Consider the following 26870-nt stretch of genomic DNA (forward strand, 5'->3'; position numbering starts at 1 on the left):
CAGGTAAGGATGGAGTGTGGATCAGGACCCGACACCTGCATGCATTACACCACATTGCCGTGGGGCAGGGCGACCAATATGCCCCTGAGATGGGCACGACAGTCCCTGTCCCTGGCTGGAGTGGGGGGAGGGAACACCGAGGAAGGGGAACCCTGTAGTGCAGGAGCAGGGAGGAAGCAGTTCCTGGGTGCATTGAGAAGGGAGTATAAAAGGTGGGCACCATCTTAGTTCAGTGCAGAGAAGTCTGAGCAGAAGTGGCAGGGAGCAGGGGCTCTGCATGAGCTCTGCTCCGGAGGCGGGCCTAGTAACAGAGGCCCAGGCCTGGAAGAGGGAGAAGGAAGGAAGAGGAGCGGAGAAGGCTCCAGGAACGAGGAATGAAGGGATCCCAGGGGTGCGGACGGGCGAGTCGCCACCGCACGCCCGAATCCACCTGCGTGGAGGGGTCAGGCCAAAGGGGGAGACCGGTCCCCGAAACTAGTGGAGGCAAGAAATGACCCTCAGCTAGAAACCGGAGGCTGTGACATTTTATGTGGCGCAGCCCCTCGCTACACCCGCTAGGAAGGCACCACATAGGGTCAGGGAAACTGGCGCCAAGTTTACCAAGAGGAGGCCCGAGGCAGCCGGACAGAAGGGTTGGTAAGAAAGGCCAGACAAATGACACACAAAGGGGGTCCTGTGAAGCGCTCCAAAGTTATCTGGGAGTTGTCTGAGCCCCTCACCTGGTGAGCACAATACGACGTGGGCAGCCGTTACCTGCAGACGTGGTCTGGATAATAAGAACTGTGAGTAAAGGCCCTGGACTGCATCACTGACTCCGTGTCGTTACTGTTGCTGCCCTGCACCATCACCCCCATCCTCCGCATACACTGCCCTGAGGCTATACTCCTCCCGTGGGGAGTTATGCTACGCTCTGCTGCACCCACAACACCAGCCTCAGCGGTCTGCCCTGCAGCGGCGGTTCACTCTGACCGCAATCCACGGGTGGCGTAGTCGGACATTTAAACATCAAAACCACATAAATAGTTCCGCCACTGGTTTGACCGCCTTGAGCCACGGAACCGGGTCGCCGCCACGAAGACTACAACCACCAGCATCCACCAAAAAGGGTCCGGCTCCGGGTGTCCCAAGGCCCAGGGGGCGCGTCAGAACATTTTCATCACCTTTCACAATCACCAATGGGACAAGGCAGTGATGTCCTCTGTCCCCTCTCTTATACATCCTAGTGACGGAGCACCTGCTCTCATCAATTCGCCATAACCCCAATATTAGGTGGATTGAGGTGGGAGGCACCGAGTACAAGTGCTCTCTATTTGCTGATGATGTCCTAGTATATATCACTCAATCACATATATCCATCCCTGCTGTTATGGCTGAAATAGATCACTTTGTTACATGGTCAAATTTTAAAATCAATGCAGCGAAGTCTGAGGCCCTCGATGTCTCCCTCCCCAAATCCATACAGGATTCCATCCAGTCCAACTTTCCCTTTGCCTGGCCCTCACAGGGTATCAAATACTTAGGAATTCCTATTCATAGAGACCTCTCCCGTCTATGTTATCTTAATTTTGGGCCCTTTATTGAACAACTCCATACAGACCACGGTTGGCAAGTTAGAACTGTAAGATTCACTACGTGAACCGCTGGTGTTTTGTGGAAAAGCACATGTACACCGCGTTCCAAATTATTATGCAAAAAGTGTTTAGGAGTGATAAGGGAAGAATTTGTTTGTTTGTCAGTTAAACTCATTGATGGTGATGTGTGTCAGGGCTCTTTATATCACTGTAAGCAATTGCAGACACCTGTGCTAATTATTTTGGCAGGTGTGTCCAATGAAAGGCAAGACTACTTAAGAAGGCTGTCCCACATTATTAAGCAGCCTACATTTTCTGCCAAAATGGGAAAGAAAAAGGATGTGTCGGCTGCTGAGAAGCAACAAATTGTGGAGTGCTTAGGTCAATGCATGACTACAATCAACAGTTTCAATACACTTCATCCTTATCATTGCACAATCAAGAAGTATGTAGCTGATTCACAGTACACACGTGTGCGTGCTGATAAGGGAAAATTGAGGACTCTTTCCTACAGGCAATTACATCAGGTTAAAAGAGCAGCGGCAAAAAAGCCTTGTCATAGCAGCAGACAAGTTTTTGAAGCTGCTGGTGCCTCCAACGTCCCCCGAACAACAAGATGCAGGGTCCTTCAGAGGTTTGCAGCTGTACATACGCCATCCTGTCGACCTCCTCTATCCACTTCACACAAGCAGAAACGGCTCCAGTGGGCCAAACATTACATGAAGACTGATTTCAAAACTGTTTTGTTCACGGATGAGTGCCGTGCAGCGCTCGATGGTCCAGATGGATGGAGTGGAGGATGGCTGGTTGATGGACACCCCACGCAAACACCGCTACAGCGCCAACAAGGAGGAGGTGGAGTAATGTTTTGGGCTGGAATCATGGGGAGAGAGATTGTCGGCCCCTTTAGGATCCCTGAAGGGGTAAAGATGAACTCCATAATGTATGTGGATTTTCTCAAACAGCACTTCCTTCCATGGTTCAAGAAGAAGAACCGTGTATTCCACAGCAAGATCATTTTTTTGCATGATAATGCCCCGTCTCATGCTGCACATAACACATCTGCATCTCTGGCTGATATGGGCATAAAAGGGGACAAACTTATAGTGTGACCCCCATGCTCCACTGACCTCTACCCCATTCAGAACCTCTGGAGCATCATCAAAAGGAGTGTCTATGATGGCGGGAGGCAGTTCACATCTAAGCAACAGCTCTGGGAGGGTATTCTGTCCTCAAGCAAAACAATTGAAGCAGAAACCATCCAAAACCTGACAAATTCAATGGACGAGAGAGTTCAGAAGCTCCTTTCGAACAAGGGGTCCTATGTGCAAATGTAACATCACCTAGGATAAAGTTTTGAGTTTAAAACTGTTTGATTTCAGTTTCTAATAATCTGCTAATGCTTATAATTTCAAAAATGACCATTTTTTTGGTCTTTATTAAAATGAAATGGTTGATCGAAAAGTTTGGGGGATCTAAGAGTGTGGCAACCCAGTAGTCATGATTACTTCGAATTCTGACAATATGAGGGTCATGTAGCAGGTAGTGCAGCAAGAAGGCACTTATGTGTCTTGCGCATCTCGGAGCCCCAAAATTATTTTCCGGGCTAGATGCAGCTAAAAATTATTATTAATTTTAAATCTGGTGGAGCTTAGTATAGATGGCCTAATAGGATCAGTGCTGCACACTGCTACAAAGCCCAAATTATTTTCCAGCCAAGATACAGATAAACATGATTATTAATTTTAAATCTGGTGGAGCTTAGTATAGATGGCCTAATAGGATCAGTGCTGCAAACTGCTACAAGGCCCAAATTATTTTCCAGCCAAGATACAGATAAACATGATTAGTAATTTGAAAGCTTAAAACGGTTGGTAGGGTGATTTTAACCAATCATCAAGCTTTTACTCTCCCCAGGATGACACAGGGGTAGAAAAGTCATTTCGGATCCATGATTTGTTCATCTTTATGAACGTGAGTCTGTCTACATTATCAGTGGAGAGCCGCGTGCGCTTATCTGTCAGCACACCACCAGCAGCGCTGAACACACGTTCAGACAGAACGCTGGCTGCGGGGCATGACAAGATCTCCAAGGCGTAAGTGGCTAGCTCCGGCCATTTATCCAGATTGGAAGCCCAAAAAGAGCAAGGGTCCAGTGACACAGTCGTGGCTTCAATGTTTACTTGGAGATACTCCTGTACCATCGTCTCTAGGCGTTGACTATGTGTCAGACTTCTTGTCTCCTGTGGCCTTGCAAAGGATGGGCTAAAAAAGTGGTGAAATGATTCCGCAAAATTGATGTTACCAGCAGATACTGTGGTTCTGTTACGGTTTGAGTGCTGAACACTTGACGGTCCCACGGTTGGCAAGTTGGAACTGTGAGATTCACTACGTGCACCACTGGTGTTTTGTGGAACAGCACATGTAAGATTCTGCAACAGTCTCTGCTGATACTCCTGCATGCGTGCATCCCTTTCTATGGCAGGAATAATTTCTGCAAATTTACTTTTGTACCGGGGATCTAACAGTGTGGCAACCCAGTAGTCAGGATTATTTCTAATTCTCACAATTCGAGGGTCATGTTGCAGGTAGTGCAGCAAGAAGGCACTCATGTGTGTTGCGCATCCAGGAGCACCAAGTCCCTGTTGTGTTGGTGGCGAGGTAACAATCATGCTTCCTTCCTCTGTCCTCTCCCCCCAACCTCGCACAACAGAAATGTCATCAAGGTCTCCCTCATCTGATGAGTCTTCCATCAGTTCGTCCTCCACTTCTTCCTGGGCTCCTGCACCTTCCTCACTAGTTTGGCTGCTACCATGCGCCCTGGCAAAACCATCTCCCCCACCCTCACATGCCTGCCGCCTTGGTGCTGCCGACCGTCTGGACCTTGCAGATGTTAGCCCTTCCGCATATAACTCCTCCTCCTCTACTTCCTCCACCTCCTCTTGTGCCACCACCTGACTCCGAATTCTGTTTAACATGTGCTCCAGCATGTAAATCACCGGAATAGTCATGCTGATAATGGCATCGTCAGCACTAATCATCTTCGTCGCCATTTCAAAACTGTGCAGAAGGGTGCATAGGTCCCTGATCTGAGACCACTCCTCCAGCGTGATTTGCCCCACCTCTGGATCTCATTGGCCCAGGCTATACGTCAGAACGTATTGCACCAGGGCTTGTCGGTGCTGCCACAGTCGCTGCAACATGTGCAGAGTTGAATTCCACCGGGTAGGCACATCGCATTTTAGCCAGTGAAGTGGCAGGCCCAACGACTTCTGTAGAGATGTAAGTCGCTGAGCTGCGGGATGCGAACGGCGGAAGTGAGCACACAGCGACCGTGCCCTCTGCAGAAGGCCATCTAGTCCGGGATAGTGGGCTAAAAATTGCTGGACAACCAGGTTCAACACGTGAGCCATACAAGGCACGTGTGTGACATTGCCCCGGCGAAGGGCCGCACCCAGGTTTGCAGCATTGTCGCACACGGCCTTCCCTGGTTTCAGGTCCAGTGGAGACAACCATTCATGAAATTGGTTCTCCAGAGCTGACCACAACTCCTCAGCTGTGTGACTCACATTTCCCAGACATTTCAAAGTAAAAACCGCCTGATGACGTTGAGCCCTGCTGCCAGCATAGTAAGGAGGTGTGCAGGATCCCTTCTGTGCAGTTAGAAAGCTTGTGGCATGACCAGACAGGCTTTGGGTGCAGGTGGAGGACCAAGAGGAGGTTGAGGAGGCAGAAGCAGTGGAGGAACTTTGACATAAAGAGGATTGACGCACAACTCGTGGGGACGGTAAGACTTGGACAGCAGCCCCTTGTCCTGCTGTCACCATAGTTACCCAGTGCCCAGTCAGCGACATGTAACGCCCCTGTCCATGCCTACTCGTCCAAGGGTCTGTGGTGAAATGCACCCTGTCACACACAGAGTTTCTCAAGGAAGCGGTGATGTTGTGTGCGACATGCTGGTGGAGCGCAGGCACACCTTTCTTTGAGAAGTAGTGCCAACTGGGCATCTGGTACTGGGGCACTGCGACGGACATAAGGTCTCGAAAATCCTCTGTGTCCACCAGGCGGAAAGGCAGCATTTCTGTAGCCAAGAGCTTGCAGATGGTGAAATTCAACCTCTTAGCTTTCTCATGGCTAGGAGGAAATGGTCTTTTACTTGTCCACATCTGAGGGACCGAGGGCTGGCTGTTGTGCTTAGCGGGGTTGATAAGGGTGTCCCCGGCAAACTGCCGGTCTGTGAGGAAGATGCAGGCGGACATGTTAGGTTGCCTTGATCCAAAGGTGGTGCTATCGATGTCGGACAGCGCTCAACACCAGCTGGTGTTACCACCTCCAAAGAAAATGATGACCTGCCAATCACGCTGGCTGTTGCGGGTAAAGAGGTGGCAGGTCTGCGCCCCAAAACAGGTGTGACTGCTGTCCCCCCAGTCACAGAGGATGAAGAGGCCGCGGATGCACAAGATATGGCAGACGGTGGTTGGCCCGGCCGGCTAGGCCGCATTGTAGCACAGTGAGCTTCCCACTGCAACTTATGCTTCATGTCCATGTGCCGGTTCATGCATGAAGTACTCAAACTATGTATTTTTTGACCTCTACTTAGCTTTTGCTGACAAATATTACAGATAACACGAGTTGGGTCATCTTTATCGATCTGAAAAAATGCCCAGGCTATGCAAGGCTTAGAGCCCATGCGACCTGAAGAGCCACCACGACTTGTGGTCAGAGGCAGAGTTGTGTTTGAGGATGCAGTTGTTGACGTGCTTCCAGTACTACGTCTCTGTCCAGGAAGGCGCAACCTGACCTCGTCGTCACTAGCATCCTCCTCCACCTCCTCTGCTGACCTTGTAGCACCCTGAGGACTCGGCTGCTACAGGGGTATTGCACCTCGACCCAGAGGTGTGGTATTCCACTCCCGGGTAAGGATGGAGTATGGAACTGAGCTAGTAGGCTGCATGCACTACATACATCCCATTTCCGGGGGACAGAACAACGGTACTCCCACCAGTATATGTGCAGGTACGACAGCGTCTGTCCCTGGCTGGAGTGGGAGGGGGGTGGAACATCCCAGTAGTGTAGGGGCAGATAGGGGGAGTAGTCTGGGTAAATGTAGGAGCTCATTGGGTGCTGGTCACCTGAGCTCACACATAGAGGGAGTATATAAGGTGGGCACCATCTTAGGACAGGGTCAGTCAGTCAGTCAGTCTGTGAGTCAGCAGTAACTCCAGGAGAGGAGAAGGAAGAGGGACCCAGAGGCGCAGGACAAGAGGGGACCCCAAGAGCCCGTATGAGAACTGATAAGGGTGAAGGGTCGGCAAAAGGGTACCGGATCCCAAGCTGGCGGAGGCAAAAGCAAACCTTAGCCAGGAACCGGAGGTCGTGGGCAAGATTTGCCACGACCCTCACCAAATCCACCAGAATGGCACACCAAGCATAGGGTCAGGGAAGCCAGAGAAGGTTCAACCACCAAGAGACCCGAGGGAGCCGGACACAGGTGGATCCCTGGTGGGAACGGCCAGAGAGAGAGAAGAAGGGAGCTCAGGACCATACTCAGGAATTGCCCGGGAGTTGACCGAGTCCCGCACCTGGTGGACGCAGCACGGCTTGGGTGGTCACTGCTGTACAGAGTGACCCGAGCAACACCAGTGAGTAAAAACCCTGAACTGCATTTCATGCCTCTGAGTCTCCTTGCTGCACCTTCACAACCACCATCCTCCACGTCTGACCCCCTGAGGCTATACCCCTCCCGTTGGGGGTTATACTACCACAGCTGCACACACACCACCAGCCTCAGCGGACCATCCTGCAGCGGCGGCCTTTTGACCGCAAATCAACGGGTGGCGTAGTCGACACTAAGAACATCTGCAAGGACTGCCGCACACTGAGTTTGACACCCTGGGCACGGACCGGGTCACAGCCACTCGGAGACTACAACCCCCATCTGATCCGGCTCCGGGTAAGCCTAACAACATGGCCCAGGGGGCGCGTCAACTTTGGCGTAGTCGGCAGGATCACGTGCCCGCAACCACCGGGTACTGCGTGCCTGAAGAAAAGTTCATAATTACCGTAAAAAGAAGTCTCCCGCCGGTTCCAGAGGGTCCCCGCCATCGGACGCCATCTCGGATCAGTTCCCGCCATTTGCCCGTCATCTGCAGTCTTTTCCCGCCATCTGCAGTGTTTCCCGCCACTGGGAAGCGATTCCCGCCATCCGAGAAGATTTCCCGCCTTGGCAGAGCGGACGCCATTATGGGCGTGCCAAAGGATGGCAAGAGGACACCTCCCATCGTGGGCCAGGACCGAAAATGGCGCCAAAAGTTGAAACCGCCCCCACCAGCAGAGACTGTGATGATTGATATGTCCATCAGCGTGAGGGAACTGCCCCTGGAACTGGCAATCACAAAGTTGCCCCAGGACGACCCCCAATGTGGGCGGATACAGAACAAAAGAGTGAAGATAGGAGCAGCTTGGGGGAGTCGAGAGAGAACACACCCGGAGATGGAGGGAGAGTCAGGCAGCACCGACCCAGTGGTCAGGAGCCTGTTGCAGGCCGCCACTCCAGAAGGCCTGCTGGAGATCCTGGCGCAGCTCCCCGGAGATCGGGTGCGTGCACAGACCGCGCTGGAGGGCCTAGCACGAAGGATGGCCCGGGTGCAGCAGGAAACACTGGCGGAGTGGACCCGAGAGATGGCCCGGCAGGCCGGAGCCCGCCAGCGAAGCATGCCACCCGCAGCGAGGAGCAAGTCCACCTCTGAGGACGGCGAAGGATGGACGACGGCCGGAGACGACGCCGCGGAGGGAGCCAAAGAGATGAAGGCAGGTAATGGGGACGACAACATCCCGTGCCCAGAAGCCGTAAACCTGCCCCAGCTCCCCGTCGCAGAGCCCGAAGCCCCACTCACCGTTCCCGTAGCCGCTGCGTCATCGCTCCAAGCTAGGCCTCAAGCGGCCGGAGCCGCGGCCACGCCCCCTGTAACGTCACGTGCCTCAACCCTGAGCGCGGCCAAGCAGGAAGCGCCACCGGCCTGGTCGCAGGGCCGAGTACCCCCGGGCGCCGCCGTCTTCACTGCGCCCTCTACCACCATCATGCCACCGGCCTGGTCGCTGGGCCAAGTAACCCCGGGCGCCGCCGTCTTCACGGTGCCCTTCACCTTCAGGGTGCCCCAGGCCTGGTCGCAAGGCCTGGTGAACCCGGGCGCCGTTACCACCACCGCGCCCTCAACGTCCACAGCGCCACACCTGGGTGAAGACACCTGCCCGGATGGGCAGCCCCCTGTGTGGCCACCGGAGTACCACCATCCCCGACTCCGGAAAGAAAGACCCCTGGATGAGCCCCTGATCCCGGCTCCGGCGCCCGCCAAGATCACCCCACTCTCGTTGGAGGAAGCCCAGTTCGAGTGGGACTTTACCGGTGAGGACCTAATGGGATTCACCGAGGAGACCTGGGCGGCTGCAGCTGAGCGTGCGGAGTGCTGCCGGCAGCAGTTAGAGGTCTTCGACAGAGAGAGGAGAGAGAGACGGGTCCACGAGGAGTGGCTGCAAGTAAAGAGTGCAGAACAAAAGAGCCGGACCCGAAGGAACCCCCGTGCAGCCCACGGTCCCCGTGCCACCGGGACTGTAATTAAATTCCAACTGCAGCACGGTTGGGGCTTCATCAGAGACCATCACACCCCCGGCGACGTCTTCGTGACCAGAAGAGATGTCGAGTCCCACCTACCGGAGGGACACAGAGATCGTGACCTATACCTGGGTGATGAGGTCACCTTCACCCGGCATCAGTGCGCCAAGGGCCCGTATGCCCTGCATGTGCATAGACTGACTGAGGAGGATCTACGGGGTGAGGAGGATCAAGAGGACCCGGACGGGTCTAAAGATTACCCTCAGCCAAGAGCATACCGCCACTGATGAACTGTAAATAGAATATGTAAATAGTTACCCGTGTGGGTACAAAAACTGCTGCTACCAAAGTGTAGTCCCCGTCGGGACCAGCAAGTGAATACCCGTGTGTCCCTATCCCCTAACAGGCTGAGGACTGTGAACAGCCATTCCCTTTCCCCACTGGCCGAGGACTGAGAGCGGTCATTCTTTCCTTAATCCCACTGGTCGAGGACTGAGAGCGGCCATATTCCCCTTTTGTACATAGTTGCGCTTCCTAAGGTGCCCCCTACTGGTTTTGTAAGGAACTGTGTTTTTCTACCAGAGACTGTGGCACTTACCCGGTCACAAGTTGCACCGTCGCCGGAGGAACAAGAAGGTTTATATGAAAAGTTTATGCTGCTGATAGTGTTTATATGTTTTATATGTTTATGTTATGAAAGAAAAAAAAAAAAATTGTATGTTTTTGGATATTTTATTCTTTTACAGCCCGAGGACGTGCTGTGATTTACCAGGGGGGAATGTAGCACCCTGAGGACTCGGCTGCTACAGGGGTATTGCACCTCGACCCAGAGGTGTGGTATTCCACTCCCGGGTAAGGATGGAGTATGGAACTGAGCTAGTAGGCTGCATGCACTACATACATCCCATTTCCGGGGGACAGAACAACGGTACTCCCACCAGTATATGTGCAGGTACGACAGCGTCTGTCCCTGGCTGGAGTGGGAGGGGGGTGGAACATCCCAGTAGTGTAGGGGCAGATAGGGGGAGTAGTCTGGGTAAATGTAGGAGCTCATTGGGTGCTGGTCACCTGAGCTCACACATAGAGGGAGTATATAAGGTGGGCACCATCTTAGGACAGGGTCAGTCAGTCAGTCAGTCTGTGAGTCAGCAGTAACTCCAGGAGAGGAGAAGGAAGAGGGACCCAGAGGCGCAGGACGAGAGGGGACCCCAAGAGCCCGTATGAGAACTGATAAGGGTGAAGGGTCGGCAAAAGGGTACCGGATCCCAAGCTGGCGGAGGCAAAAGCAAACCTTAGCCAGGAACCGGAGGTCGTGGGCAAGATTTGCCACGACCCTCACCAAATCCACCAGAATGGCATACCGAGCATAGGGTCAGGGAAGCCAGAGAAGGTTCAACCACCAAGAGACCCGAGGGAGCCGGACACAGGTGGATCCCTGGTGGGAACGGCCAGAGAGAGAGAAGAAGGGAGCTCAGGACCATACTCAGGAATTGCCCGGGAGTTGACCGAGTCCCGCACCTGGTGGACGCAGCACGGCTTGGGTGGTCACTGCTGTACAGAGTGACCCGAGCAACACCAGTGAATAAAAACCCTGAACTGCATTTCATGCCTCTGAGTCTCCTTGCTGCACCTTCACAACCACCATCCTCCACGTCTGACCCCCTGAGGCTATACCCCTCCCGTTGGGGGTTATACTACCACAGCTGCACACACACCACCAGCCTCAGCGGACCATCCTGCAGCGGCGGCCTTTTGACCGCAAATCAACGGGTGGCGTAGTCGACACTAAGAACATCTGCAAGGACTGCCGCACACTGAGTTTGACACCCTGGGCACGGACCGGGTCACAGCCACTCGGAGACTACAACCCCCATCTGATCCGGCTCCGGGTAAGCCTAACAACATGGCCCAGGGGGCGCGTCAACCTCATCTCTTGGCTGACTCATCATCATCACCCTGTGCGTTATCACACCCGTCGTCCTCAGAGCCAACCTGTTCCTGCCCTGGCAAAAAACTAAAGTTGTCGCTCCAATCAAGTATTTGAGTCTCATCATCGTCTTCCTCATTGTCTTCACCAACAGGAGTTACAGTTTGGGAATGAGGGTCTACATTATGGTCAGAACCTTCTGCGTCTGGTCCTGGATCCGACTCATAAAGATTCTGGGCATCAGTGCAGATCATTTCCTCGTCTGGATTCACAGAAGCGCTGGAGTCGACCTCTGATTCCCAGGCTATAGTATGAGTAAACAGCTCTGCAGACTCAACCATCTGTTCTACCTCATACTCAGACGGGCAGCTGGAGATTTGGGAGCTGTGAGGAAGCAAGTGCGATTTGGGTGACACCTTTGAGGACTGGAGTATTTGTGATGTTGAAGTTGATGTGGAGGAGAGCCCACTTAAAGGAGCACTTGATATCCGTTGAAGCACCTGCTGTTTTTGTGCCTCATCTGGAATTTGTAGCGATTGGCGTGGCCGTAAGAAAGGGATCTTATCACATTGTCCGCTAAAAGAAGTAGACATCTTAGTTTGGCTGGAAGATGGTCTTTCTTCTGCAGATGTTACTGGTGCTTTAACACCTACCCCACGGACACAACCTTTTTTCCCCTTCCCAACACGCCTATTCCCCTTTCCACCAGCAGCAGGCCTTTTTCCACTCATTTTGGTGGTTAACTAATTCACAACTCTGGAGTTGTTTGCACAAAAAAACAATGGATGGGAACCGAGCAGAGCTGAGTGGCCAAACTGTGGTATTAGGCCAAAACTATTGGCTGGGTTAGATGCAGAAAAAAATTATATTCAATTTGCAACCTGATGGAGGTCAGTATAGATGGACTAATAGACCAAGTCCCACACACTGCTAGAAGCCCAAATATTTTTTCAGAGGTAGATGCAGAAAAAAATTATATTCAGTTTGCAACCTGATGGAGGTCAGTATAGATGGACTAATAGAGAAAGTCCCACACACAGCTAGAAGGCCAAATATTTTTTCAGAGGTAGATGCAGAAAAAAATTGTATTCAGTTTGCAACCTGATGGAGGTCAGTATAGATGGACTAATAGAGAAAGTCCCACACACTGCTAGAAGGCCAAATATTTTTTCAGAGGTAGATGCAGAAAAAAATTGTATTCAGTTTGCAACCTGATGGAGGTCAGTATAGATGGACTAATAGAATGATGCTATGCCCAAAAGGTTTTACTTCACTAGGTGCAGTAAAAAAAAATGGTATTCTATACACAGGTGGTATATCTTGCAACACAGATAGGCTACTCCACTGACTAACACACTCTGCAATAGGCCAAAAAGGATTAGCTTTGCTAGATTTAGCCAAATGCTGTGAAAAAAACTTGCACAGCACTGGCACAGACCTGCCTGGCAAAAACTGATAGGAACTGATGTAACCTAGTCCTGAAAAGGACTCCAATTACAATTAGTCTTTACTCCCACAACCTATCTATTTAAGAGCACAGACCTGCCTGATAAAAGTTGTAGGAAATGCTGTAACCTAGTCCTTAAAAGGACTGCAATCACAACTATTCCCTACTCCCAAGCTATCTGTAGATTTGTGCGAAAATTGGCTTGAAATTAACAAGGTATAGCGCACACAGCAACAGCGGTGCCGTCTAACACGCAGCTGCAGCAGTGAGAAAATGGTGGCAACGGTGAAAATGGCTTGGTCTTATAGGGCAAGGACATGTGACATACACTGCCAATGACACATGCCCTTGCTTGTGTGAAAAAAAGCACTTCGCTCCGTGTGTGCGCTGCTGATAGGCTGACAGATTGCACCTCCCCACTGTAAATGCGGGAAAGAGAAAAAAAAATGGAGATCTTCATTGTTCCTGCAGAGATCCATCCCCTGCCCCTCCCCCCACCCCGCTGTACACTCAAGCTGCGTATTAACATTAATTTTCATCATTACTGAGAAAAAATCCAGTTATGATTTTGGTGCACGAACAGTTATCGAACATAACCTCGAACAGCCGAATTTTTCTCAAATCGTTCGTGTTCGCCGAACAGCTCGAACACCGCCCAAAACAGCTCGAATTTGAGATTGGCGAACAGTTCAAGTCGAACAACGCTCATCTCTAGTTGCGATATGTTGTGGCGTTTGACCCAAGTTCTGGTTCTGTTCCCACAGGTGCAGTTTGAGATCCAAAGAAAATGGCGCAGATATCACCTAAGGAAACACTTCTGGCTGCGGCAGAATAAGCACTCGACGGTGAGTAATGGCGGCAGCGTCCTGACGCAGGTGGTTCAGCTCAGCCGGAGCAGCCAGCGAGAGGCAAGGAAGAGCTCCACCCCAATGACCAGCCTCATCTGATGACAAACAAGAGCTCCACCCCAATGACCAACCTCATCTGATGACAAACAAGAGCTCTACCCCCATGACCAGCTTCATCTGATGACAAACAAGAGCTCCACCCCCATGACCAGCCTCATGTGACAACAAACAAGAGCTCCACCCCCATGACCAGCCTCATCTGATGACAAACAAGAGCTCCACCCCCATGACCAGCCTCATGTGACGACAAACAAGAGCTTCACCCCCATGACCAGCCTCATCTGATGACAAACAAGAGCTCCACCCCCATGACCAGCTTCATCTGATGACAAGCAAGAGCTCTAACCCCATGAACAGCCTCATCTGATGACAAACAAGAGCTCCACCCCCATGACCAGCCTCATCTGATGACAAACAAGAGCTCCACCCCCTTGACCAGCCTCATCTGACTACAAACAAGAGCTCCACTCCCATGACCAACCTCATCTGACAACAAAAAGGAGCTCCACCCCCATGACCAGCCTCATTTGATGAAAGACAAGAGCTCCACCCCCATGACCAGCCTCATCTGACAACAAACAGGAGCTCCAGACCCATGACCAGCCTCATCTGACGACACACAAGAGCTCCACCCCATGACCAGCCTCATCTGACAAAAAGCAGGAGCTCCAGACCCATGACCAGCCTCATCTGACAACAAACAGGAGCTCCAGACCCATGACCAGCCTCATCTGACGACACACAAGAGCTCCACCCCCATGACCAGCCTCATCTGACAAAAAACAGGAGCTCCAGACCCATGACCAGCCTCATCTGACAACAAACAGGAGCTCCAGACCCATGACCAGCCTCATCTGACAACAAACAGGAGCTCCAGACCCATGGCCAGCCTCATCTGACGACAAACAAGAGCTCCACCCCCATGACCAGCCTCATCTGACAACAAAAAGGAGCTCCACCCCATTGACCAGCCTCATTTGATGAAAGACAAGAGCTCCACCCCAATGACCAGCCTCATCTGATGACAAACAAGATCACCACCCCCATGACCAACCTCATCTGACAACAAACAGGGGCTCCACCCCCATGACCAACCTCATCTGACAACAAACAGGAGCTCCACTCCCATGACCAGCTTCATCTGACAACAAAAAGGAGCTCCACCCCCATGACCAGCCTCATGTGATGAAAGACAAGAGCTCCACCCCAATGACCAGCCTCATCTGATGACAAACAAGAGCTCCACCCCCATGACCAGCCTCATGTGACAACAAACAAGAGCTCCACCCCCATGACCAGCCTCATCTGATGACAAACAAGAGCTCCACCCCCATGACCAGCCTCATCTGACAACAAACAAGAGCTCCAGACCCATGACCAGCCTCATCTGACAACAAACAGGAGCTGCAGACCCATGACCAGCCTCATCTGACGACACACAAGAGCTCCACCCCCATGACCAGCCTCATCTGACGACACACAAGAGCTCCACCCCCATGACCAGCCTCATCTGACAAAAAGCAGGAGCTCCAGACCCATGACCAGCCTCATCTGACAACAAACAGGAGCTCCAGACCCATAACCAGCCTCATTTGACGATAAAGAGCTCCACCCCCATGACCAGCCTCATCTGACAACAAACAGGAGCTCCAGACCCATGACCAGCCTCATCTGACAACAAACAGGAGCTCCAGACCCATGGCCAGCCTCATCTGACGACAAACAAGAGCTCCACCCCCATGACCAGCCTCATCTGACAACAAAAAGGAGCTCCACCCCCATGACCAGCCTCATTTGATGAAAGACAAGAGCTCCACCCCAATGACCAGCCTCATCTGATGACAAACAAGATCACCACCCCCATGACCAACCTCATCTGACAACAAACAAGAACTCCACTCCCATGACCAGCTTCATCTGACAACAAAAAGGAGCTCCACCCCCATGACCAGCCTCATTTGATGAAAGACAAGAGCTCCACCCCAATGACCAGCCTCATCTGATGACAAACAAGAGCTCCACCCCATGACCAGCCTCATGTGACAACAAACAAGAGCTCCACCCCCATGACCAGCCTCATCTGATGACAAACAAGAGCTCCACCCCCATAACCAGCCTCATGTGACAACAAACAAGAGCTCCACCCCCATGACCAGCCTCATCTGATGACAAACAAGAGCTCCACCCCCATGACCAGCTTCATCTGATGACAAACAAGAGCTCTAACCCCATGACCAGCCTCATCTGATGACAAACAAGAGCTCCACCCCCATGACCAGCCTCATCTGATAACAAACAAGAACTCCACCCCCATGACCAGCCTCATTTGACAACAAACAAGAGCTCCACTCCCATGACCAACCTCATCTGACAACAAAAAGGAGCTCCACCCCCATGACCAGCCTCATTTGATGAAAGACAAAAGCTCCACCCCCATGACCAGCCTCATCTGACAACAAACAGGAGCTCCAGACCCATGACCAGTCTCATCTGACAACAAACAGGAGCTCCAGACCCATGACCAGCCTCATCTGACGACACACAAGAGCTCCACCCCCATGACCAGCTTCATCTGACAAAAAACAGGAGCTCCAGACCCATGACCAGCCTAATCTGACAACAAACAGGAGCTCCAGACCCATGACCAGCCTCATCTGACGACAAAGAGCTCCACTCCCATGACCAGCCTCATCTGACAACAAACAGGAGCTCCAGACCCATGACCAGCCTCATCTGACAACAAACAGGAGCTCCAGACCCATGGCCAGCCTCATCTGACGACAAACAAGAGCTCCACCCCCATGACCAGCCTCATCTGACAACAAAAAAGAGCTCCACCCCCATGACCAGCCTCATTTGATGAAAGACAAGAGCTCCACCCCAATGACCAGCCTCGTCTGATGACAAACAAGAGCTCCACCCCCATGACCAGCCTAATCTGACAACAAGCAGGAGCTCCAACCCCATGACCAGCCTCATCTGATGACAAACAAGAGCTCCACCCCAATGACCAGCCTCATCTGATGACAAACAAGAGCTCCACCCCCATGACCAGCCTCATCTGATGACAAACAAGAGCTCCACCCCCATGACCAGCCTCATCTGACAACAAACAAGAGCTCCACCCCCATGACCAGCTTCATCTGACAACAAACAAGAGCTCTACCCCCATGACCAGCTTCATCTGACAACAAAAAGGAGCTCCACCCCCATGACCAGCCTCATCTGACAACAAACAGGGGCTCCACCCCCAGGACCAGCTTCATCTGATGATAAACAAGAGCTCCACCCCCATGACCAGCTTCATCTGACAACAAACAGGGGCTCCACCCCCATGACCAGCTTCATCTGATGACAAACAAGAGCTCCACCCCCATGACCAGCTTCATCTGATGACAAACAAGAGCTCCACCCCCATGACCAGCCTCATCTGACATCCTCGGCCGGAGGCCGCCATCACATGACTGACGACAAACAAGAGTCTGACCCCATCCATCTGTGCGGAGACCCGTGGAGCCGGCAGGATCTCCCCAGGATCAGCGCTCGGAGCAGCAGACACATGGAAAAGGCTGACCGCAGGCGCCGGGGGACTCTGCAGATAAATGTGCAGAACATTATCATACCACCATGTCGGCGGAGGTGTCGGGGGAAGGGGCTCTTTGGTGGTGAGAGGGTTAACCCAGGATTTGTACTGAGATTCTTCTATCTGTGTGAGAATGGCGACAAATTGGGGTCACCGCTGATTGGACGCCAGAGACCCACGGGATCACTGATCATATGCCGCAGCGCCGGATCCCGGAGATGTGTCTGGCTCCTGGACCACAGCGGGTGCTGACCGCCATGACACCGCCCCTCGCATGTAATCAGTTATTATCCCTCCATAGTGAGATTATAATAAACACGTCTTTCCCAGAATGTGCACCCCCGATCCATCACCTGTGGAACGTTCCGGAATTAACGATCCATCGAGACAACCGCGAGCAGCGCACAGGACACCCGCAAAGCAACGTGGGGCCACAGGGGAGGGCGGGTGCTGTCCGTGTTATGGGGGGCTTACATCCCAATCGTTTTCGTCTCTGATCAGCGGCGTGAAATGTTGTGCAGTTCCAGACCCCGATTACCATATGCAGCCCCCCTGTGTATGGAGGGTGACATGGAGGGGATTATGTGCTGCTGCGCTACAGAAAAACCAGGGGGTACATACAGTCCTGGAGGGGATCCTACAACACATAAAGGGGAGACCCCGCTAACTAGCCCTCACTAACAGGACGAAACCCGCGCTTTTATTACATAGACATAAAGGAGGGTGTAGAAATAAACCCATTAAATCGGCTTCTCCTTGTTTGCTAATTTGACACTTTATATTGAGCAAAATGTGCTGCTATTCCTAAATCAATGGCAACGCGGGCGCCAAAACTTATAAGCAGAACAGGGCAAACTGTTAAAATAAGTGCCCCCTCCATGTTTCACCATCTACATGGCGTCATCAGGGGAAGGGACACAAAACACTTGTGCACTACAGACACAAGGGGTCAGCCCCACAGGTAGGGGGCGCTCCGCCACTCCTCACAGGTAGGGGGCGCTCCGCTGCTCCTCACAGGCAGGGGGCACTCCGCCGCTCCTCACAGGGAAGGGTAATCCACCCTCCTCACAGGTAGGGGGCACTCCGCTGCTCCTCACAGGTAGGGGGCGCTCCGCCGCTCCTCACAGGTAGGGGGTGCTCCGCCGCTCCTCACAGGTAGGGGGCGCTCATGAGAGGTTGGGGTCACTCCGCCGCTCCTCACAGGTAGAAGGCGCTTTGCTGCTCCTCACAGGTAGAAGGCGCTTTGCTGCTCCTCACAGGTAGGGGGCGCTCCGCTGTTACTCACCCGTCATACATGCACAGAAATCCCCCCGTTATTCGGGACCCCGCCAGCTGACCCCACATGACAAGGACACTCTGCCATCACCAGGTTTATGTGGCTCTCACTGATTACAGCACTGTATACACATAACAATCACCCCCACCGTCTCCTGCAGTCGGTAATGGGATAATTCCCTCATTACACGGTCAGTAGTCGCACGGTGCTGGTCCAGTCCCCGTTGCCGGCATTAGTCTGGTTCTGCCAGGGCCGGTGTCCTCTGTGCCCGGGCAAGGCCGCAGTCTCTGCCGCTCAGGTGGTCACAGTACAGGCCGCTGACACCATTGAGGAAGAAGAGGAAGATGCCCAGGAGCTGACACCAGAAGGTCAGGGTGAAGGTGCCGTGCAGGAGCTGGTCCCTCAGAAGGAAGACGTAGGTCAGGGTCCCTGCGGAGGAGAGGAGGAAGGAGGCGAGGAGCAGCACTGAGCCCATGCACCACTTCCTCCGGGAATGTCTATCATCACAAAGCTGGGAAACCATCAGCAGCTCCAGGCCGAAGATTGCTAGGACTACGGCCAGGGACACACCCGAGCGGACCACCACCATGGCACCGCTTATCCTCCTCAACTCCGGGCCGCACGTCGCCTCCTTCTCACAGGTTCCCCATACTCCAAAAAGCTGCTGTCCAGGAGACAAAAGCCAGTGCCCGTCACACACCGAGATGGAGGATAAGACCACGGCAGTCCCTGCGCTGAGCGTGATCAGTGCCCGGAGGAAGGTCTCCAAGAAAGGGCGCGACCGGAACCGAAGCATCGAGGTCTGCTCCAACTGAGGAGAAAACAGACAACATAACTACAGGAGGGAACATCTACAGCCGCTGTATTACTACAAGCTGCCCCCTCCTATATACAACCGCCATCTGTCCGCTATCCCCTCCTACAGTAGATACAACCGCCATCTGTCCGCTGTCCCCTCCTACAGTATATACAACCGCCATCTGTCCGCTGTCCCCTCCTACAGTACATAAAACCGCCATCTGTACGCTGTCCCCTCCTATATACAACCACCATCCGTCTGCTGCCCCCTCCTATATACAACCGCCATCTGTCCACTCCTACAGTATATACAACCGCCATCTGTCCGCTGTCCCTTCCAAAATAAAACTGCCATCTGTCCGCTGTCCCCTCCTACAGTATATACAACCGCCATCTGTCCGCTGTCCCCTCCTATATAAAACTGCCATCTGTCTGCTGTCCCCTCCTATATAAAACCGCCATCTATCCGCTATCCCGTCCTATATACAACCACCATCCGTCTGTTGCCCCCTCCTATATACAACCGCCATCTGTCCGCTGTCCCCTCCTATATACAACCACCATCAGTCGGCTGTCCCCTCCTATATACAACCACCAATTTTTCCGCTATCCCTTCCTATATACAACCGCCATCAGTCTGCTGCCCCCTCTTATATACAACCGCCATCTGTCCGCTGCCCCCTCCTATATAAAACCGCCATCTGTCCGCTGTCCCCTCCAATATACAACCGCCATCTGTCCGCTGTCCCCTCCTATATACAACCACCATCTGTCTGCTGCCCCCTCCTTTATACAACTGCCATCTGTCCCCTGTCCCCTCCTACAGTATATACAACTGCCATCTGTCCGCTGTCCCCTTCTATATACAACCGCCATCTGTCCGCTGTCCCCTCCTTTATACAACCGCCATCTGTCCGCTGTCCCCTCCTGTATACAACCGCCATCTGTCCACTGTCCCTTCCTACATACAACCGCTATCTGTCCGCTGTCCTCTCCTATATACAACCGCCATCTGTCCGCTGTCCCCTCCATAATATAACCGCCATCTGTCCGCTGTCCCTTCCTATATATAACCGCCATCTGTCCGCTGTCCCTTCCTATATACAACCGCCATCTGTCCACTGTCCCCTCCTATATACAACAGCCATCTGTCCGCTGTCCCCTCCTATATACAACAGCCATCTGTCCGCTGCCCCCTCCTATATACAACCGCCATCTGTCCGCTGACCCCTCCTATATACAAACACCATCCGCCTGCTGCCCCTCCTATATAAAACCGCCATCTGTCCGCTGTCCCCTCCTATAAAAAACCGCCATCTATCCGCTGTCCCCTCCTATATACAACCGCTATCTGTCCGCTGTCCCCGCCTATATGCAACCGCCATCTTTCCGCTATCCCTTCGTATATACAACCGCCATCTGTCTGCTGTCTCCTCCTGTATACAACCTCCATCTGTTCGCTGTCCCCTCCTATATACAACTGCCATCTGTCAGTTGTCCCCTCCTATATACAACCGCCATTTGTCCGCTGTCCCCTCCAATATACAACCGTCATCTGTCCGCTGTCCCATTCTATATACAACCACCATCTGTCCGCTGTCCCCTCCTACATAAAACCGCCATCTAACCGCTGTCCCCTTCTATATACAACCGCCATCTGTCCGCTGTCCCTTTCTACATACAACCGCCATCTGTCCGCTGGCCCCTCCTTTATACAACCGCCATCTGTCCGCTGTCCCCTCCAATATACAACCACCATCTGTCAGTTGTCCCCTCCTATATACAACCGCCATCTGTCCGCTGTCCCCTCCTATATACAGCCGCCATCTGTCCGCTGTCCCGACTTATATATAACCGCCATCTGTCCCCTCTTATATACAAAAGCCATCTGTCTGCTGTCCCCTCCAATATACAACCGCCACTAGTCCACTGTCCCCTCCAATATACAACCGCCATCTGTCCGCTGTCCCTTCCTACATACAACCTCCATCAGTCCGCTGTCCCCTTCTATATACAACCGCCATCTGTCCCCTCCTATATACAAAAGCCATCTGTCTGCTGTCCCCTCCAATAAACAACCTCCATCTATCCGCTGTCCCCTCCTATATACAACCGCTATCTGTCCGCTGTCCCCTCCAATATACAACCGCCATCTGTCCGCTGTCCCCTCCTATGTGCAACCGCCATCTGTCCGCTGTCCCTTCCTTTATACAACCGCTATCTGTCCGCTGTCCCCTCCAATATACAACCGCCATCTGTCCGCTGTCCCCTCCTATGTGCAACCGCCATCTGTCCACAGTCCCCTCCTGTATACAATCTCCATCTGTCCACTGTCCCTTCCTACATACAACCGCCATCTGTCGGTTGTCCTCTCCTATATACAACCGTCATTTGTCCGCTGTCCCCTCCGTAATACAACCGCCATCTGTCCGCTGTCCCTTCCTACATACAACCGCCATCTGTCCGCTGTCCCCTCCCATATACAACCGCCATCTGTCCGCTGTCCCCTCCTATATACAACCGCCATCTGTCCGCTGTCCCCTCCTACATACAACCACCATCTGTCAGTTGTCCCCTCCTACATACAACCACCATCTGTCTGCTGCCCCCTCCTATATACAACCGCCATCTGTCCACTGTCCCCTCCTATATACAACCGCCATCTGTTCACTGTCCCCTCCTATATACAACCGCCATCTGTCCGTTGTCCCCTCGTATATACAACCGCCATCTGTCCGCTGTCCCCTCCAATATACAACCGCCATCTGTCCGCTATCCCCTCCTATATACAACCGCCATCTGTTCGCTGTCCCCTCCAATATACAACCACCATCTGTCCGCTATCCCTTCCTATATACTACCGCCATCTGTCGCCTGTCCCCTCCTAAATACGACCGCCATTTGTCCCCTGTCCCCTACTATATACAACCGCCATTTGTCAGCTGTCTCCTCCTATATACAACCGCCATTTGTCCGCTGTCCCCTCCTATATACAACTGCCATCTGTCCGCTGTCCCTTCCTATATACAACCGCCATCTGTCGTCTGTCCCCTCTTATATGCAACCGCCATCTCTCCACTGCCCCCTCCTATATACAACCGCCATCTTTCCGCTGTCCCCTCCTATATACAACCGCCATTAGTCCGCTGTCCCCTCATATATACAACTGCCACCTGTCCGCTGTCCCTTCCTATATACAACCGCCATCTGTCCGCTGTCCCCTCCTATATACAACCGCCATTTGTCCGCTGTCCCTCCTATATACAACCGCCATCTCTCCGCTGTCCCCTCCTATATACAACCGCCATTTGTCCGCTGTCCCCTCCTATATACAACCGCCATCTGTCCGCTGTCCCTTCCTATATACAACCACCATTTGTCCGCTGTCCCCTCTGATATACAACCGCCATCTGTCCGCGGTCCCTTCTATATACAACCACCTTCTGTCCGCTGTCTCCTCCTATATACAACCGCCATCTCTCCGCTGTCCCCTCCTACATAAAAGCGCCATCTGTCCGCTGTCCCTTCCTACATACAACCTCCATCTGTCCGCTGTCCCCTCCTATATACAACCGCCATCTGTCCGCTGTCCCTTCCTATATACAACCACCATTTGTCCACTGTCCCCTCTGATATACAACCGCCATCTGTCCGCGGTCCCTTCTATATACAACCACCTTCTGACCGCTGTCCCCTTCTATATACAACCGCCATCTGTCCGCTGTCCATTCCTACATACAACCTCCATCTGTCCGCTGTCCCCTCCTATATACAACCTCCATCTGTCCGCTGTCCCCTCCTATATACAGCCGCCATCTGTCTGCTGTCCCCTCCTATAAACAACCGCCATCTGTCCGATGTCCCCACTTATATATAACCGCCATCTGTCCCCTCTTATATACAAAAGCCATCTATCTGCTGTTCCCTCCAATATACAACCGCCACTAGTCCACTGTCCCCTCCAATATACAACCGCCATCTGTCCGCTGTCCCTTCCTACATACAACCTCCATCTGTCCGCTGTCCCCTCCTATATACAACCGCCATCTGTCCCCTCCTATATACAAAAGCCATCTGTCTGCTGTCCACTCCAATAAACAACCTCCATTTATCCGCTGTCCCCTCCTATATACAACCGCTATCTGTCCGCTGTCCCCTCCAATATACAACCGCTATCTGTCCGCTGTCCCCTCCTATGTGCAACCGCCATCTGTCCCCTCCTATATACAAAAGCCATCTGTCTGCTGTCCACTCCAATATACAACCTCCACCTGTCCGCTGTCCCCTCCTATATACAACCGCCATCTGTCCGCTGTCCCCTCCAATATACAACCGCCATCTGTCCGCTGTCCCCTCCTATGTACAACCGCCATCTGTCCGCTGTCCCCTCCTTTATACAACCGCCATCTGTCCGCTGTCCCCTCCTGTATACAACCTCCATCAGTCCACTGTCCCTTCCTACATACAACCGCCATCTGTCGGTTGTCCTCTCCTATATACAACCGCCATCTGTCCGCTGTCCCCTCCGTAATACAACCGCCATCTGTCCGCTGTCCCTTCCTATATACAACCGCCATCTGTCCGCTGTCCCTTCCTATATACAACCGCCATCTGTCCGCTGTCCCCTCCCATATACAGCCGCCATCTGTCCGCTGTCCCCTCCTACATACAACCACCATCTGTCAGTTGTCCCCTCCGACATACAACCACCATCTGTCTGCTGCCCCTCCTATATACAACCGCCATCTGTCCACTGTCCCCTCCTATATACAACCTCCATCTGTCCACTGTCCCCTCCTATATACAACCGCCATCTGTCCGTTGTCCCTTCCTACATACAACCGCCATCGGTCCGCTGTCCCCTCCTATATACAACAGCAATCTGTCTGCTGTCCCCTCCAATATACAACCTCCATCTGTCCTCTGTCCCTTCCTATATACAACCGCCATCTGTACTCTGTCACCTCCTATATACAACCGCCATCTGTCCGCTGTCCCCTCCTATATACAACCGCAATCTGTCCGCTGTCCCCTCCCATATACAACCTCCATCTGTCTGCTGTCCCCTCCTATATACAACCGCCATCTGTCCCCTCCTATATACAAAAGCCATCTGTCCGCTGTCCCCTCCTATATACAACCTCCATCTGTCCTCTGTCCCTTCCTATATACAACCGCCATCTGTTCGCTGTCACCTCCTATATACAACCGCCATCTGTCCGCTGTCCCCTCCTATATACAAAAGCCATCTGTCCGCTGTCCCTTTCTATATACAACCTCCATCTGTCCTCTGTCCCTTCCTATATACAACCGCCATCTGTTCGCTGTCACCTCCTTTATACAACCGCCATCTGTCAGTTGTCCCCTCCTATATACAACCGCCATCTGTCTGCTGTCCCCTCTTATATACAACCTCCATCTCTCTGCTGTCTCCTCCACTTGTCCACTGTCTCCTCCAATATGCAACCGCCATCTGTCCTCTGTCCCCTCCAATATACAACCGTCATCTGTCCGCTATCCCCTCGTATATACAACCGCCATCTGTCCGCTGTCCTCTCCAATTTACAACCGCATCTCTCCGCTATCCCCTCCTATATACAACCGCCATCTGTTCGCTGTCCCCTCCAATATACAACCGCCATCTGTCCGCTATCCCTTCCTATATACTACCGCCATCTGTCGCCTGTCCCCTCCTAAATACGACCGCCATTTGTCCCCTGTCCCCCACTATATACAACCGCCATTTGTCAGCTGTCTCCTCCTATATACAACCGCCATTTGTCCACTGTCCCCTCCTATATACAACTGCCATCTGTCCGCTGTCCCTTCCTATATTCAACCGCCATCTGTCGTCTGTCCCCTCTTATATGCAACCGCCATCTCTCCGCTGTCCCCTCCTATATACAACCGCCATCTTTCCGCTGTCCCCTCCTATATACAACCGCCATCTGTCCGCTGTCCCTTCCTATATACAACCGCCATCTGTCATCTGTCCCCTCCTATATACAACCGCCATCTGTCCGCTGTCCCCTCCTATATACAACCGCCATTTGTCCGCTGTCCCTTCTATATACAACTGCCATTTCTCCGCTGTCCCCTCCTATATACAACCGCCATCTGTCCGCTGTACCCTCGTATATACAACCGCCATCTGACCGCTGTCCCCTTCTATATACAACCGCCATCTGTCCGCTGTCCATTCCTACATACAACCGCCATCTGTCAGCTGTCCCCTCCTGTATACAACCTCCATCTGTCTGCAGTCCTTTCCTACATACAACCGCCATCTGTCCGCTGTCCCCTCCTACATACAACTGCCATCTGTCCGCTGTCCCCTCCTTTATACAACGCCATCTGTCCGCTGTCCCTTCCTACATACAACCGCCATCTGTCCGATGTCCCCTCCTGTATACAACCTCCATCTGTCCGTTGTCCCTTCCTACATACAACCGCCATCTGTCCGCTGTCCCCTCCTACATACAACCACCATCTGTCGGTTGTCCCCTCCTATATACAACCGCCATCTGTCTGCTGTCCCCTCCAATATACAACCGCCATCTGTCTGCTGTCCCCTCCTATATACAACCTCCATCTGTCTGCTGCCCCTTCCTATATACAACCGCCATCTATCCGCTGTTCCTTCCTACATACAACCGCCATCTGTCTGCTGTCCCCTCCTATATACAACCTCCATCTGTCTGCTGTCCACTCCTATATACAACCTCTATCTGTCCGCTGTCCCCTCCTATACACAACCGCCATCTGTCCCCTCCTGTATACAACCGCCATCTGTCCGCTGTCCCCTCCAATATACAAACGCCATATTTCCGCTATCCCCTCCTATATACAACCGCCATCTGTCCACTGTCCCCTCCAATATATAAACGCCATCTGTCAGTTGTCCCTTCCTATATACAACCGCCATCTGTCCTCTGTCCCCTCCTATATACAACCGCCATCTGTCTGCTGTTCCTTCCTATATACAACCGCCATCTGTCCGCTGTCCTCTCCTATTTACAACCGCCATCTGTCCGCTGCCCCCTCATATATACAACCGCCATCTGACCGCAGTCCCCTTCTATATACAACCGCCATCTGTCCGCTGTCCATTCCTACATACAACCGCCATCTGTCAGCTGTCCCCTCCTGTATACAACCTCCATCTGTCTGCAGTCCCTTCCTACATACAACCGCCATCTGTCCGCTGTCCCCTCCTATATACAACTGACATCTGTCTGCAGTCCCTTCCTACATACAACCGCCATCTGTCCGCTGTCCCCTCCTTTATACAACGCCATCTGTCCGCTGTCACTTCCTACATACAACCGCCATCTGTCCGCTGTCCCCTCCTGTATACAACCTCCATCTGTCCGTTGTCCCTTCCTACATACAACCGCCATATGTCCGCTATCCCCTCCTACATACAACCACCATCTGTCGGTTGTCCTCTCCTATATACAACCGCCATCTGTCTGCTGTCCCCTCCAATATACAACCGCCATCTGTCTGCTGTCCCCTCCTATATACAACCTCCATCTGTCTGCTGCCCCTTCCTATATACCACCGCCATCTATCCGCTGTTCCTTCCTACATACAACCTCCATCTGTCCGCTGTCCCCTCCTATATACAACCGCCATCTGTCTGCTGTCCCCTCCTATATACAACCTCTATCTGTCCGCTGTCCCCTCCTATACACAACCGCCATCTGTCCCCTCCTATATACAACCGCCATCTGTCCTCTGTCCCC

The 26870-nt window shown here is 52.7% G+C and overlaps 2 protein-coding genes across 3 annotated transcripts in view; one reads left to right on the forward strand and one right to left on the reverse strand.

The window, feature by feature from the left end:
• The window catches only part of SCTR (secretin receptor), a 333777-nt gene extending 316020 nt beyond the window's left edge, over window positions 1-17757 (forward strand). Inside the window, 1 exon segment of the mRNA XM_073646134.1 lies at window positions 13322-17757. Coding sequence (XP_073502235.1) covers window positions 13322-13504 — 183 coding nt within the window. The 3' untranslated portion in view covers window positions 13505-17757.
• A 648-nt stretch (window positions 17758-18405) lies between these two features.
• Window positions 18406-26870, reverse strand: part of TMEM37 (transmembrane protein 37) — a 28571-nt gene continuing 20106 nt past the window's right edge. For both annotated transcript variants that reach the window (XM_073645719.1, XM_073645718.1), the window contains exon 2: window positions 18406-19135. In XM_073645719.1, the coding sequence (XP_073501820.1) occupies window positions 18557-19135 (579 nt within the window). In that variant the 3' untranslated portion in view covers window positions 18406-18556. The remainder of the gene's footprint in view (window positions 19136-26870) is intronic.

Source organism: Phyllobates terribilis, unplaced genomic scaffold (assembly GCF_046119375.1).
Source record: "Phyllobates terribilis strain yellow unplaced genomic scaffold, ASM4611937v1 Scaffold_9__5_contigs__length_417890890, whole genome shotgun sequence".
Classification (NCBI taxonomy): Eukaryota; Metazoa; Chordata; class Amphibia; order Anura; family Dendrobatidae; genus Phyllobates; species Phyllobates terribilis.